The sequence below is a fragment of the Pseudonaja textilis genome, chromosome 1 (assembly GCF_049901715.1).
Source record: "Pseudonaja textilis isolate UNSWEBS1 chromosome 1, rPseTex1.2, whole genome shotgun sequence".
NCBI lineage: Eukaryota > Metazoa > Chordata > Lepidosauria > Squamata > Elapidae > Pseudonaja > Pseudonaja textilis.
Genome location: NC_141990.1, coordinates 155,170,468 through 155,185,379, shown reverse-complemented (window position 1 = coordinate 155,185,379; position 14,912 = coordinate 155,170,468). Strand labels below are relative to the sequence as shown.

The 14,912-nt window shown below is 36.5% G+C and overlaps 1 protein-coding gene across 15 annotated transcripts in view; it reads right to left on the bottom strand.

Moving 5' to 3' along the window:
- Window positions 1-14,912, bottom strand: part of TFAP2B (transcription factor AP-2 beta) — a 63,967-nt gene that overhangs the window by 14,556 nt on the left and 34,499 nt on the right. For all 15 annotated transcript variants that reach the window (XR_015740669.1, XR_015740670.1, XM_087919337.1 and 12 more), the window contains 2 exons: window positions 14,169-14,287; window positions 10,711-10,852 (listed from right to left, as the gene is read on the bottom strand). Coding sequence is in view for 13 of the 15 variants with exons in the window: in XM_087919337.1 (XP_087775463.1) it covers window positions 10,711-10,852; window positions 14,169-14,287 (261 nt within the window). In the remaining 2 variants the exon portion in view is untranslated. The remainder of the gene's footprint in view (window positions 1-10,710; window positions 10,853-14,168; window positions 14,288-14,912) is intronic.

Genomic DNA, 14,912 nt, shown 5'->3' with positions numbered 1-14,912 from the left:
TCTTCCCCAAATCCCCCAAAACTTTAACCTTAGACTGCCTACTATTGACCTCACCCCTTTCCTAAGAAGTCTGTAGGGGGCGTGCATAAGCGCACCAACGTGCCTACCGTCCCTGTCCTATTGTTTCTTTTATTTTTCTTATATGTACCCATTTCATGTATTCATAACTATGTATATACTTATACCTATTATCTTGTAAGCGATTGACAAATCAAAATAAACAAAATAAAATAAAAATAAATACATTTGGGATAACAGCAATACACCTAACAATACCTCAAGTGATATACAAGAATGGTACAGTAGCTAAAGCCACATTTGTCATCACTTTATTTAGAAATATTTTAATCATGTAATAAGATAGAATTGTGATACATTTTTGTCCCAGCTGCATGGGACTCTTACAGTTTTGATAAATATGTCCTCCATGATGGCATCTGGCATGCTGAAATACGTTAAAACTGGCTTATGTGGTTGTTCCAATGTCCAAGTAACAACCACTGTAGAATATTTATATGCCTGATAACAAATTGGAATATGTTTTTTCCTTCCTCATTATCCTGCCTCATTACCTCAGGGTAAAGTTTCAGTGCAGCAATAGTATAGGACAGTAAAGGATTATATATTTTCTTGCAACATCCATATCTGGATGAGACAGCAGTGATCAGAAACTTTGGGTGCAAAGGTTACTTCAGCAATAATAGAAACAGGATGCTCTCTGCAACCATACAAATAGGACTGCTCAACCTTTTTGCCTCAGGTATAGAAAAGGTTAAAGTCAGTTCTGACACACTCATTTTGCAGTGACTACAGAACAAGCCAGGTCTACTTAGTTACAATCCCAGAATTTCACTATGGTAGTGTTAATCTCATCCATACATGAGACAGATTATTCACAGCTCAAACCAAATGAATTAACACACTCAAGCAGAAAAGCAGGGGAAACTGCAATAATGTTCACAAAGAATGAAGTTATTCATATGAATAAAACATTTAATTAAGCAACATCAGTCATAATACAAGAACAAGGGTAACATTGTGGGATAAATCATCATCTCATCAAAGTTGTCAAAATTGTAAATGATTTTATAATTCTTCAGTACATAGGAAAGAATAACAAAGCAAAACACCAGTTACACAACAACTGAAGTAATTCAGAAAAAAACAAAACAAAATGTTGGAGTGGCTAAGGAATTATTGTAAAAGTGATGTAGATGATTATAAAAACTCCAAATTAAAATGTGAATATTGGTCCCATTTTGCCGAATCATTTTTATTGAACAAGCTGTAATTAGGGGTTTAACAACGCACAATAATCCAGAGTCACATAACACACTTTTTACATATCACACTGATCCAATATCTGATTTGTTTGGTTTTGGTTTAGCATATTGTTTAAACCTAACCAATTCACAGACAACTGTGTAGGTAGTCCTTAGTAGTTGACAATGGTAATTGTTAACAATGTAAGTTAACAATGGTAATTGGGACTGGGAGCTCTATTGCTAAGCAACCCATGGTAAAGTACAATGTCATGTGACCATACTGACTGACAATGACAATGACAATTCCAAATTCTGTTCTGTCATTAGATATGACATCAGGTAATCACCATTTGCAAGCTTCCCAATTGACTTTACTTGTTGGAAGGTAGAGGTGAAGGTTGCAAATGGAGATCATGTGATCACAGGATGTTACAATGTCATAATTGCCAAATTGCCCAAATCACAATCATGATTGTGAGAATGCTGCATTGACCACAAGGCTACAAGAACCAGTTATAAGCCTCCTCACCTGTTGTCATAACCTTGAACATCATGAGCCATAGCATCTACAGTTCTTAGAAAAGATATAGAGAAATTCAGCCACCAGGCCAAGAACAGTTATCATTGTTCCTAAATACATGCCTCAAAAGACCGCCCAAAAGTTTCATATAACACGAATAATAATCCAAGTTTTTCATGTTTATTATTTCCACAGCCAATATTACAAGACTTTTATTAAGTTTATCTACATGTTATCTTCCCTGAAAATAAGTTTTTCTTCCAAGGATAAGTATGGAAAGGAAGGGACAATTCCTTCTGGCTTTTATTTCACCAGCATTGTAGAAGAATTCCTGGTACTAAGGCATGGCCCCTATTGTGCAGGCCCCTATTAAATTCTAGCTGCTGTCTTCGGAAAAGCAGATGAACAAGCAGATGAACCTGTACTTAAAAGATTTTGAACACGTTGGAATATACTATATATTATGCTGATCTACTCTAAGACTGAAACCAAAGATTTTGCTAGTACAGGTAGTCCTCAACTTATGACCATAACTCAGCCCAGAATTATGGCTATAAGTTGTGCTGGTTGTTAAGTAGGCCTTCACATGAGTGACCCAATCTTATATTTTTGGCAGCAGTTATTAAGCAAATCATCATGGTTGTTAAATAAATTCATGGTCATTAAGTGAACCATTGTCTGCAATGGGTTTTTTGTTTTGCTGGAAACAAGCTTCTGGTTAAAAAAAAAACATAATTCCCAGTCTTATGACCGTGGAATACTGCAAACTCCTAAACGCAGGCCAGTTACCAAACACCCAAAATGCAATCACATGAACACAGTGGGAAGCTGCTGCAAGTTCAAATCTGGGTCATACATACCCTTTTTTTTTGGGGGGGGGGGGTCTATTGTAACTTTGAATGGTCACTAAGTAACCAGTCTTAAGTCCTCACTTAGTAACTACAACTGAGACTTAGCAATAACTAAGCAGAAAAATCACATAACCCCGTGACTGACTTACAAACTCACTTCCCATTTAGTCATTAACTGAATTACTGTGGTTGTTAAGCAAAACATCACATGACTTTGATTTAGGACTTTAATTTCACATTCTCCATTAATTCTGCTTCTCACAAGCCACTCAGAAAGCACACAAACAACGGTCATGAGACTGTTGTTGGATGTAAGGGTTGCAAATGCAAGAAGTGGTCACAAAGCTTTTTTGTTTTACACCATTGTAATGTCAAATGGTCAAATCTGAACTCTAGCCCTTTATTCTTCCAGCTGTACTTTTTCTTCTTAAGATGATTTCCACTGATCTTCTACTTTCTCCAGAGCATTTCTTCTTACTCAAGCTCCAACTTTCATTTGCTATAAACCTCTTTGTTTCATGACTCACTTAGGTTCTATTCCTTCATTTACTTATTTGTTGACTCCTGGTGATTGCATGGATTAGCCCCCATTATTTTCTTCTCAAGGTTTCCAGAAGTGGCTTATCATTGCCTTCTTCCTATGGTTAAGAAGTCACCCAGCTGGCTTTATGCCTAAAACATGATTGGTAACCAGCCTCCTGGCTTCTTGCCTGGTACCTTAACCATGGTAATAAATTGTTTCTCTTCTATTTCCATAAGCAAGTGTTTTGTTTTGGTCTTCTACGCTATTTTTTTCTGCTCTTATCTAGAATCTGAGCTACAAAACAGTGACTTTCTAGAACTCCTTTGCTAATGCATTTGAGCCTAGAAAGTGATGTTGAAAAATAAAAATATTAATCTTTATAAGCTGTTAGAGTTATGACACGTGTAACATTTTATTATGTATTTCATTTGTAATATCTGAACTCCACTTTTTTAGAATTAAAAGCAAGTCTCTATGAGGGAACATTAAAAACTCACTGTTTATAAATGTCAGTTCAGTAAAAATGTAGTAAAAACAGGACACTTAAAACTGCAACACAAGACCAAATCAGGTGATATAGCATTAGCAAATATCTGGGTTAACAGATTCACTATGAAACCCAGGACTAACACTATAGTAGAAGACCCTTTTCAAAGGCTAAATATATCTTCCCAATAACTCTTTATTACTAGTTTACTGTTAGAATTAGCATACCAAATTATTTTTTCAGGATTTTTTCAGGATTTTCCAGGATTCACCCTGCCCCCTTCTTAAATCAGCAATTTAATTTGATACTAATTTTAGCTATAATATAAAGATCCAGAATTCCCTCTTTCAAATAGTGAACCACAGTATATTATCAGCATCATGAATGCACTGTAGCATGTTAAGAACACAGACTGAAAGTACATAATACAATCTTCTGAAACTAATCAAGCGTGATCTGTAAACATATACTGAGCAGTACATGTAAACCTCTTTGAAGATCAAATAAACAAATAAAATACATTTAACATTTCAGTTATTGGGTATGTAAATGTTACGAACTTGTATTAACTGTAAAGCTGTAATCAATTTATAATAACTTATTCTATTATTCCATAAAAAGACATAGCATTTAAATCTAATGTACAACTGAACAATTTGTAAAGTATTCAAAACTATGTTTTCAGTATGAAGAATATTTTTGCACAAAGGCATTTGTCAATTTCAGGAAATAAGGAGAAGCACTGAAAACTTATTTTAACAGTTTCATTGGATGGTTGGTTCCATTATATTTCATGGCAACAATGCAAAATATGTCATTTGTCTAATGACATCATTATGCATGATACAAATCACATCATTTAATGATGCCAAATTATGTATTTTGCATCATATGCATAAGAATAAAGGTATGCAAATACTGCAAATCAAAATGGGGTTTGTTGCATGCATATTCTGTTCTATCAAGCTTTCACTGTATTATGAAGAAAGAGAATTGTATATATTGTCCATATTCACTTTTTCCTCATAAATATCATACATTATAGAACTTACGAGTAAAATGCATTTGTCAACTATCACTAAACCTCATATAGCTATATATTATACAGTTTTGATGGAACCCTTTGACCCCCTTTTTTGTTTGATCATCAACTCCAGAAGTATCTAGATCTGTTTACCCAGAGGACAATCACATAGCCATCTAAGCATTGTGTTCAAAAAAACTCAAACTATATCCTCCATTATCTAGCATGGAATAAATCCTATCTTAAATGGATGTACTACATTGCCAAAATACAATGTTGGCAAGGATATTTAGGACATGTAGGGAACAATCTGTTGAGTGACCCTCAATTTTCTAGTATATCAATGGATTATGGATCAGACAACAGACCTGCCTAGGGATGAACCCCATCTTATGTCTTAGGACTACCAGTGACTGGTTAGTATGAACTATTTTCTTAAGTCTCTGTAAAAGTATTCTTAAACATTTCGGATCTCTCAATATCTTTGCATCTGGGACTCCATTTCTGTAATCCATATGATCACTGATGCTTTAGGACCATTTTCAAGAGTAAGTATGACATAGAAAGCTCATGTTTTCTGCTCAACAGAGTCTACTTCTACTGATTGACTTCAACTTAATGCATAATTTTGCTGATAGATTTCCACTTAATACTGAAAATGTAACTGTCAGACTTTGCTACCAGAAAATCTTAATGAACACTCATATTTTTGTATATGCCACATAATGCAAGGTACTTAATTAAATAGGAGAATGTCATCATCTGAGCATTACTGATGTTGTCAAAGTGAAGTTGCTTCCCAAAAACTTTATAAAAAGTCTGCCAGGCTGAAGGTGATCGCTTCTCAACTGAGAAGAATATATTCTTTTGACATTTTAAATGTGTTTAAATTAAATTAAAAGCCACTCATTCCATTCCAGTGTATTAAAACCCAAAATTAAGTTTATTGTTTTATAAGAACAACCTTAAATAGATTGATGCATAGTACAGCAGAAATGCAAATGAAGATATTTTCAATTCAAAACAGATGTTGGTTTCACAGAAAGAAAGAAAAGAAAGAAAGATGAGATGATGAAATAGTAGGTAGAACATCAAGAATGTATGGAATGATAAGGTTAAAAGGGTTATGATTTCAGCTGCTCTAAGAGCCCTGATGCCTAATGAACACATCTTCTAATTCCCCAGACATCTGGTCCCTGGAGGGAATTCTAGGATCTCTTTGAACAGGTTGCACCCATGTTTGATTAGGCATCAGAGGATTTTAGGATTTAAGAGGCTGTGAAATAAGTAGCTACTGCCATTAACATGAACAGAGCAACTGATAGAAGACAGATTAAAGGGCTAGAGGAGTATTCAGAAGGCACTTGGGGTAAAATAGAGGATTTGAATTGCTTCTAGTTTTACTGAACTGCCAAACAGTTGTGTAACTAGAAACAGAACCACATGAATCACTAGGATATCGAGTCCAATCCAATTCTAAGTGCAACAATCCAAATTAAAGCATCCCAGAGATTGTTGTCTTCATACACTTGAATACAATCAGTAAAGAAGAACCTGCCAACTCTCTTGGTAAATGGTACCACTTGTGAACGGCTTTTAATATTACCAGGTATGCAAATGCTTCACTGAAGTAAAGATTAATATCTCTTTTGGTCACATACATTTTGGCAATGCTCCTTGTATTATCAAGTACATTTGTTTCTGAGATGAGTATCTTTTAACATCTTTACTGTATCACAAAATTCTGGCTTCTCTATACTGTAGTTTTATTATGTATGTGTAGTCAGCTTCTCTGCGTCAGCAATGGTAATGTCATATCTTAAAGCTTTTTAGTGCTTTATTTGCCAATTTAAGCTATTAATAAATCAGCTTCAATGGATGCAAAGAAGGATAAGGAAACACAAGGAGGAAAAACATTCTTTGTTGGAAAAAAAACACTTGTGAGAAGTAAATCTTCTGATTTAAAAAAATGCATGAATTGTGAAGAGACAGAAGTAATTGGTTTCTACAATATCTCAAAGTCTTCTGAATCTGAAGTCTGATTTGTGGAAATGTTCTAAGCCCTACAAATGATACTTCATGATTCAAATTCATTCACTACGTTATTTGTCAACTCTCATGCTGATCAGATTATCTGTTAACAAGTTGATTCCATTTTAGCTCTTCAGTCGATGGATAGAATGTTCTTAGCCATATTCTTTTTTCCCGTCTCTCTTTTGGTTGGAGGTTTTGAGACTGGATAGTCCCCAAACCAAATATTTAACTTATGCTGATGACTGTCCAATTTGTAATCAGGGAAGAGGCATTCAGGAAGACCTGATTTTCTTGGAGCCAACTTGTCTAATTGTGAACCATATCCCTTTTGCTCTGTAGTCATAAAATTCCCTGCCAAGGCAGTTATGATCCAGTTTTCTGATGACTTTTGTCATTATATAAATATATCAATTTTTGTCCAGCCTAGTGTTGTCATATCTCAAGGACAATGTATTTCATGTCTTCAGGAAGAGCTTCTCTCTATGATTGACTTCATAAACATCATTATTTCATAAGCGTATGGATACAAATATTAAACATCCGTGTTTAATATTAAACAATATGTGCTGTTAAATGAAAGAGCAAATATCCTACACAGTGAGAATCAGCTTCTATAGGTTTGCATCTTCATGCAGAAAAGCCACATCTTAGTGGGGCTTTCTTTATCTCTGGCTTTTTTTAAAATTGCTTTTCACTTCTAAGAAGTCTGCATACAGGTGAAACTTGAAAAATTAGAATATCGTGCAAAAGTTCATTTATTTCAATAATGCAACTTAAAAGGTGAAACTAATATATGGGATAGACTCATTACATGCAAAACAAGATAGTTGAAGCTATGATTTGTCATAATTGTGATGATTATGGCTTACAGCTCATGAAAACCCCAAATCCACAATCTCAGAAAATTAAAATATTACATGCAATCAATAAAACAAGGATTGTACATAAAACAATATCGGACCTCTGAAAAGTATAAGCATGCATATGTACTCAGTACTTGGTTTGGGCCCCTTTTGCAGCAATTACTGCCTCAATGTGGTGTGGCATGGAAGCTATCAGCTTGTGGCACTGCTGAGGTATTATGGAAGACCAGGATGCTTCAATAGCGGCCTTCAGCTCTTCTGCATTGTTCGATCTCATGTCTCTTGGCAATGCCCCATAGATTCTCTATGGGGTTCAGGTCAGGCAAGTTTGCTGGCCAATCAAGCACAGTAATCTCATGGTCATTGAACCAGGTTCTGGTGCTTTTGACAGTGTGGGCAGATGCCAAGTCCTGCTGGAAAATGAAGTCAGCATCCCCATACAGCTTGTCTGTGGAAGGAAGCATGAAGTGCTCCAAAATCTCCTGGTAGATGGCTGCATTGACCCTGGACTTAATGAAGCACAGTGGACCAACACCAGCAGATGACATGGCTCCCCAAATCAATACAGACTGTGGAAACTTCACACTGGACTTCAAGCACCTTGCAGTGTGTGCCTCACCATTCTTCCTCCAGACTCTGGGTCCTTGGTTTCCAAATGAGATGCAAAAGTTGCTCTCATCAGAAAAGAGAACTTTGGACCACTGAGCAACAGACCAGTTCTGTTTTTCTTTAGCCCAGGTAAGACGCTTCTGACATTGTTTGTTGTTCAGGAGTGGCTTGACAAGAGGAATAAGACATTTGAAGCCCATGTCCAGGATCCGTCTGTGTGTGGTGGCTCTTGATGCACTTACTCCAGCCTCAGTCCACTCCTTATGAAAGTCCCCAACACTTTTGAATGGCCTTTTCCTGACAATCCTCTCCAGGCTGCGGTCATCCCTGCTGCTTGTGCACCTTTTTCTTCCACACTTTTCCCTTCCACATAGCTTTCTATTAATGTGCTTTGATACAGCACTTTGGGAACATCCAACTTCTTTTGCAATTACCTTTTGAGGCTTTCCCTCCTTATGGAGGGTGTCAATGATGGTTTTCTGCACAAATGTCAGGTTAGCAGTTTTTCCCATGATTGTGATTCCTACTGAACCAGACTGAGAGACTATTTAAAGGCTCAGGAACCCTTTGCAGGCTTAATTAGCTGATTAGAGTAGGACATTTTCAGCCTAGAATATTGAACCCTTTCACAATATTCTAATTTTCTGAGATTGCGGATTTGGAGTTTTCATGAGCTGTAAGCCATAATCACCTCAATTATCTCAATTATCAGCTTGAACTATCTTGCTTTGCATGTAATGAGTCTATCTCATATATTAGGTTCGCCTTTTAAGTTGCATTACTGAAATAAATGAACTTTTGCATGATATTCTAATTTTTTGAGTTTCACCTGTATAGTAGTTTCCACAGGTGTCAAGATTAGTAATAAGAATGCTTGAACACTTCCACTACACTTCATGGTTCCCAAACCTAGAAATAGTGCCATATTCTGTTGCAATTACCAACTTAGGAATTGTTAAAAATTACTTTAACCATTAGTTATACAGCTAACATAATCTTGATCATTTGATAAAAATAACCATGCTTTTTAGGACCATGTTCAAGGAAATTAGAACTGGTCTTTCAGACCTGTATATTTTGAAATTTTACATTTGATTGACTTACAAGCAATATTCTCAACTAAGGTTCTCCAGCTTCTTTTTGATAACGGTGGGAGAACTCATAGATTATTCGACTGGCAGCAAGGTCTGTTATCTGTAGATTTATAACATTTATAAGAAGGTGGATAGCTGCAAAAACTCAGTTGGCAGGTGAAGTTTATTGGCTAGCATCGTCGCTATCCATGGTGGCACAGTGGTTAGAATGCAGTACTCAGGCTACTTCTGCTGACTGCAATTTGGCAGTTCGAATCTCACCAGGCTCAAGGTTGACTCAGCATTCCATCCTTCCAAGGTGGGTAAAATGAGGACCCAGATTGTTGGGGTCTCTTTGTCTGTGTCTTATTTTTATTTTTTGTCTGACCCAAAAAGTAGTGTCCAAACTTTAGTTTGGCAGCTTGTGATGCAAAAGCATTTTCAACAGCCACAATGTTTGTCAGCCCTTGAACTGAAGGTTTCATGCTCATCTATTCAGTAATATTTAGCATTCTATTTCATTTCAGCTTGCAGTCTGTCACAGGAGAGGAAAGGAGCCCTATCTCCTTTTCTGGAGCTTTTCATAAATACTCCTTCCTTTTCTGTAGAGCAGTTATAGCATGGTATAGTCTCCAGGCTGACTCCTAGCATAATTCCCAGGATTGCTTCAGAATTATTTTCTAATTATCAAATATGTCCTAGAATATTTTATCCATGAAGAAGATGTTTATTACATTGCTACAACTCTGGAGAGTTCCAAGATGGTGAAATAACACCTCAAAGACATTCCAAAAACTAAAACAGCTCCTTATTCATACCCAGTGGGTGAAGTTTTACACATTTATTTTGATAGGCACTAGATTCAGCAGACCAAATGAAGGACAATCAGATACAATAATAAATGGTATCCCTGGGATGCAGGAAATTGCTAATATCAGGCAACCACAATTTACTTTTGACAAGTCATTTTATGCTAAATCTCCATTTATCTCTCTAATATGTTGTAATGATAATTTGAAATATCAACACATTTGTTTCTTTAAGGTAAATTTTCCAGATTGTAAACCCATCCAGTGTGTTTATTCAGTTATACTCTGGGGAGGGATTTTCAGTACCCACAGAATAGAATTGGAAAAGTAATTAATTATAAGAAATTAATTAATTAATTAAGTGATTTTCTTATATTTCTGTTCATTCTTTTTACATCTGACTTTCTTTGACAAATCTTTCTATCTGTCTTTTCTCTCTTTGTTCACATTTATTCTTCTTTTTCCCCATTCTTCTTTTTTTAGTTTGAAATAGATTTGGGCCAGTATTGGCTAGTTACTTTTTATATATGAAAACAAAAACATTTAGACTGAACCTTGAAATGAAACCAAATGGATTGTTAATGCAAGAGAAAATAAAATTAGGCCAGGGTCTTGAAATCAAAGCCTGTTCAAGGACTGTATTTCTACTCACTTAGTGGCAAGCAGCATATTCTTTCGGGAGTGGAGATCAGTAGGGTCTGTGTGCTGTCTGTTTAGGTATTCAGAAACTGCTTTGGCCGGAAATTCAGTTTCACAGATGTATCCAAAATCCCGAGCTAAATGTACAGCTTCTCCTAGGAACAAACAAGCAGCTTTGGTCACCATAACCAGCTCAGGACAATTTGCAATCTACCTGAAAGCCAACAGTAGTGTTTACTATCTCAATTAAACTTTACCTTGAAAAAAATACCTCCCAATCCAGATTTGTGGGCCTTAGCTCACTCTTCCAAATCCTCAGTCCTCAGCTTTAAAAAAAGTTATGAAGGAGGCCCAGTTAATGTGAAAGATCTTGACATGTTCAAGGCATATCAACATTATAAAACATGTTTTGAATGAAGGAAACATAACAAGTAAACATAAAGAACTGAGTAAACATCAATACATAAAATGTAACTTATTCATTAATTGTTGCTGTCAACAATTCCAGTTAGGATGTGGCTTCAAAACTGTGAAAAACAAATAGTGCCTTTGAATACATACTGTACATTTGTCTTTTTGGGCACAATTCAAGTAATTCATATTCTGAATTATTCAAGTCAGGCCATACAGTGTATAACAAATTAAAGGACAAGTTCCAAGCACTGCTCCCCAGCAGTTCCCAGAAGCTCAATAATTAGAAACAAGATGCCGTGAAATGCAATGATAGAACAGCATAAATGCACACAACAGAATATTTAGGCATGCTATTCATCCATTATAAAATAAGTTGGTGATATATTAATCCATCTTATCTATCTCACTGAGTTACTACACACCTGGATCATATGAATTACTAAATAATACAGTACTGTGGCTTGGCTTAGCATGCCATCTCAACTCAAACCTTGGATCAAATAATGGTTAATTAGAACACCTTGACCATAATGTATAATCATGGCCTGATTCTGATTAGCAAACCGTCCTCCAAGAGAACTATGTCTGATGTGTGAGAAGCTACCAAGCAGAACCTCTACTGATCCTCCTTTATTAATCTCCCAGAGGTTAATTGGAAATGGGGGAAGTGGAAAGAGAACAGAAGCAGAATGGGAGAAAACACATGGTGCCTCTCACTTCTGCCAGCACAGGCTTATTGCTGTTATGTAAGCAAACAAACACACACAGTGACACACGCACAGATACACACACACACACACACACACACACATACGCCTGGAATAGAAGCCTTCCTGTGTAGTATATGTTCACTGGATAACCATCTTATCCATGATTAATTCTAAAGCAAATACAGAGATCACTGTAATCTTATAGCCAGGTTATTCATGTGAAATCTAAATATACAATACATGTCTGAATTTGCTGACATTGGCCTCTTGTTATTTTTGCCTCTTGTCTGTTTCCTCTTGCCATCTTCCTCTCACAAATATTAAGGGTATAATCTGAAACATACTCTTTTTAGAAAAAATCGTATATTTCAATTGACTGGATAAATTATAAACAAATACAACTGAAGTTATTTCTATTCCATTCTCTTTGCCTCTGTAGACTGCAATACACAGCTTATGCCAACTCTTTAATCTAAAAGCCATGATCCTAGACATACTTACTCCAAAGTCCTACTCTTGCTAGTAGGAATTAGTTTGACATACAAAAGATGAGGTAAGTATACAATTAAAAACTTACATTGCTATTTATTTTCATATTTCTTTGCTCTGTCAAGCTATGATACTATATTGTAATTTAAAATCTAAGAAAGAAGGTAAACACCATATACACCTCTGAATTTTAATCTTTAAAAGCAAATACATTTTAGTAACTATTTGATTGATAAATGAATAACATTCAGTTCTGAACAGATAAGGAAATTGGAGAGAAACAAATTTCTCATGAATATTTAATTATTGTAGTAAAATTTAGAAAAGTGATATCAATTCTATTACCTCTGATGAATCCTTAACATAGGGAAAGAAAACTATAAAGATATCTATTTCATATTCTATCACTTGTCTAACTTTCTCTCTTTCTATAACTCATATATAGGTTGTAAATATTTGGGCACTATTAGAAGCAGATTCAATAGTACTGATAGAAAGTACCAATTTCTGCCAGATGGACTGACATTTAGCTTTACAGTGAAAAACTGGTTGGCCCAGATGAGAAATAACATTGTTATAAAATATATATTAACAATCATAATAGAGCTAGTCTGCTCTACTGGTTAAGACATGAGCCATAACTCAGGAGAATGTGAGTTCTAGTTCTGTCTTAGACATAAAACTCAGCTGGGTGACTTTGGGCCAGTCACTCTAGTCTCTTTCTGGAGTTGTGACTCTAGAAAGAGTGCAGAGAAAAGCAACAAAGATGACTGGAGGCTAAAACATATAAAATACGGCTGCTGAAATGGGTATGTCTACTTTAATGAAAAGAAAGACTAGGAGTGACATGATAGCATGTCACTTCTCTTCAATTGTTTTGCAAGTAGTTGCTATTGATAAAAAAATCGTCCTGGTTTCACTTCTATTTCACTGCCCTATATCTTCTCTCATTATTATTTCTTTTTAACCTCTGGTACGTTCAATATTTAACTATCAGTCTGATGAAATGTTCTGTTGTCCAAGAAAACATATGACATAAACATTTATTTCTTTTAACTTTGTTTTATTGGGGGCCCAAAGGGGGAATACCACACTGGAGTTGGCTACTAGATTGATAGCAACCTCCCCTCCCCCCTCCAATTCCCTGCTTCCCCTGGCCAATCTTTTAATCTCATGTTCCTGTACTGTATTTTCATTATTAATTTCATTGTTTATTTTATAGGTTTATTATCTTGCTACTGTTATGTTTACACGTCTTTTCATTTCTGGTTTTAAGTGGCCTAAAGTAACCCCATTGCAAATAAATTTTAAAATAAATATTTTCCAGAACTCTTTAGTTCTATATATATTTATTTGAAAACAAATTCCACATCTACAAATACAGTGACACTTCCTTTTCTATGCTGTATATACATTTAAGTTTGGTGGAGAAGTTAGTTTGAAGGGAGTGTTATTCCCCACTCCTCAAAATGTTTTAATTAAAGTATCTTCCTCTTCCATGAGGACAGATATCGTAACCACTCCTTAGTATGTCTTAACAAGTATATATGACAACAGTGTTTAATTTTGGAAGTACCATTTAAACAGGAAAAAAATTAAGCTGGCAACTGCAGAATTCATGTAATACTGTTACTTAAAAGGAAATGCCAATCTTGCTGAATCTTAAACACAGCCCCAGTTGGGATAAGTAATGAGCCTTGATTTTCTGCTTGGCAGATTTTTCATGCCACAGCAACAACGATTCGATGCAACTTTACAAAATGTCACTTCTCGCCCAGAAGTGTCGCCAGAGGAGGTTGGGGTGCGGGGGTGCGGGGGGGAGTGAGAAGAAATCGAAATGGACAGAAAGTCTGCTTACCTTCCACCAGGGAGGTGAGTAAAGTGACATTTGCCGCTTTGCGCCTGCCGGCTGGTAAATTCAAACCGATTTTTTCTAGCCGCTCTCGCAACGATCGCCCCCCATTTTTCGATTTGGCTCTGCAATGACGAAAAAAGGAACGCGGGGATTTAAAACTCCGACGAATGTCAGGAAAGAGAGAGAGAGAGAAAGAGAGGAGGGGGCTGAGGGGTGGGAGGCACCAAAGTCCTGGCTTTGGGCACCAGGCTTGGTGTGCAAGCAACGGGCACAGGGAAAGCTTCGTGGTGCCCAGAGGGCGGGAAAGAAAGAAAGAAACGCCGCCCCTTGGCAAGAGAGGCTCGCCGAGCCCGCTGCAACCTGAACCCGTTGTTCCTTGGGCCTCGGGTTTGCTGGCTGCAAGTGAACGGGGGTGGGGGGAGGATTATGTCAGCTTTGGCCCTACTATTACCAGGAACAAACTGGCGGTTTTTGGAAAGCTGCGTCACCGGCAGCATTTAAGGGTGGTGATTTGTGGTTGTTTCTGTTGTAATTCTGCTCACAAAACACTCAAAGGGGCTAAGAAGTAAAAAGACTGGATTGGAGCCAGAGAATGACGTGGTGTGGAAAGGGAACTGTGCCACCACCCCCAGCAATGTAAGGCAGATTTGTGAAAGTATGCTTTAATGGTGTGCAATAACAAAACCCAGCAAGTGTTCTGCATGCTTTCGTATAAGAAGTAATATAGTAATAATATAGTAATAATAT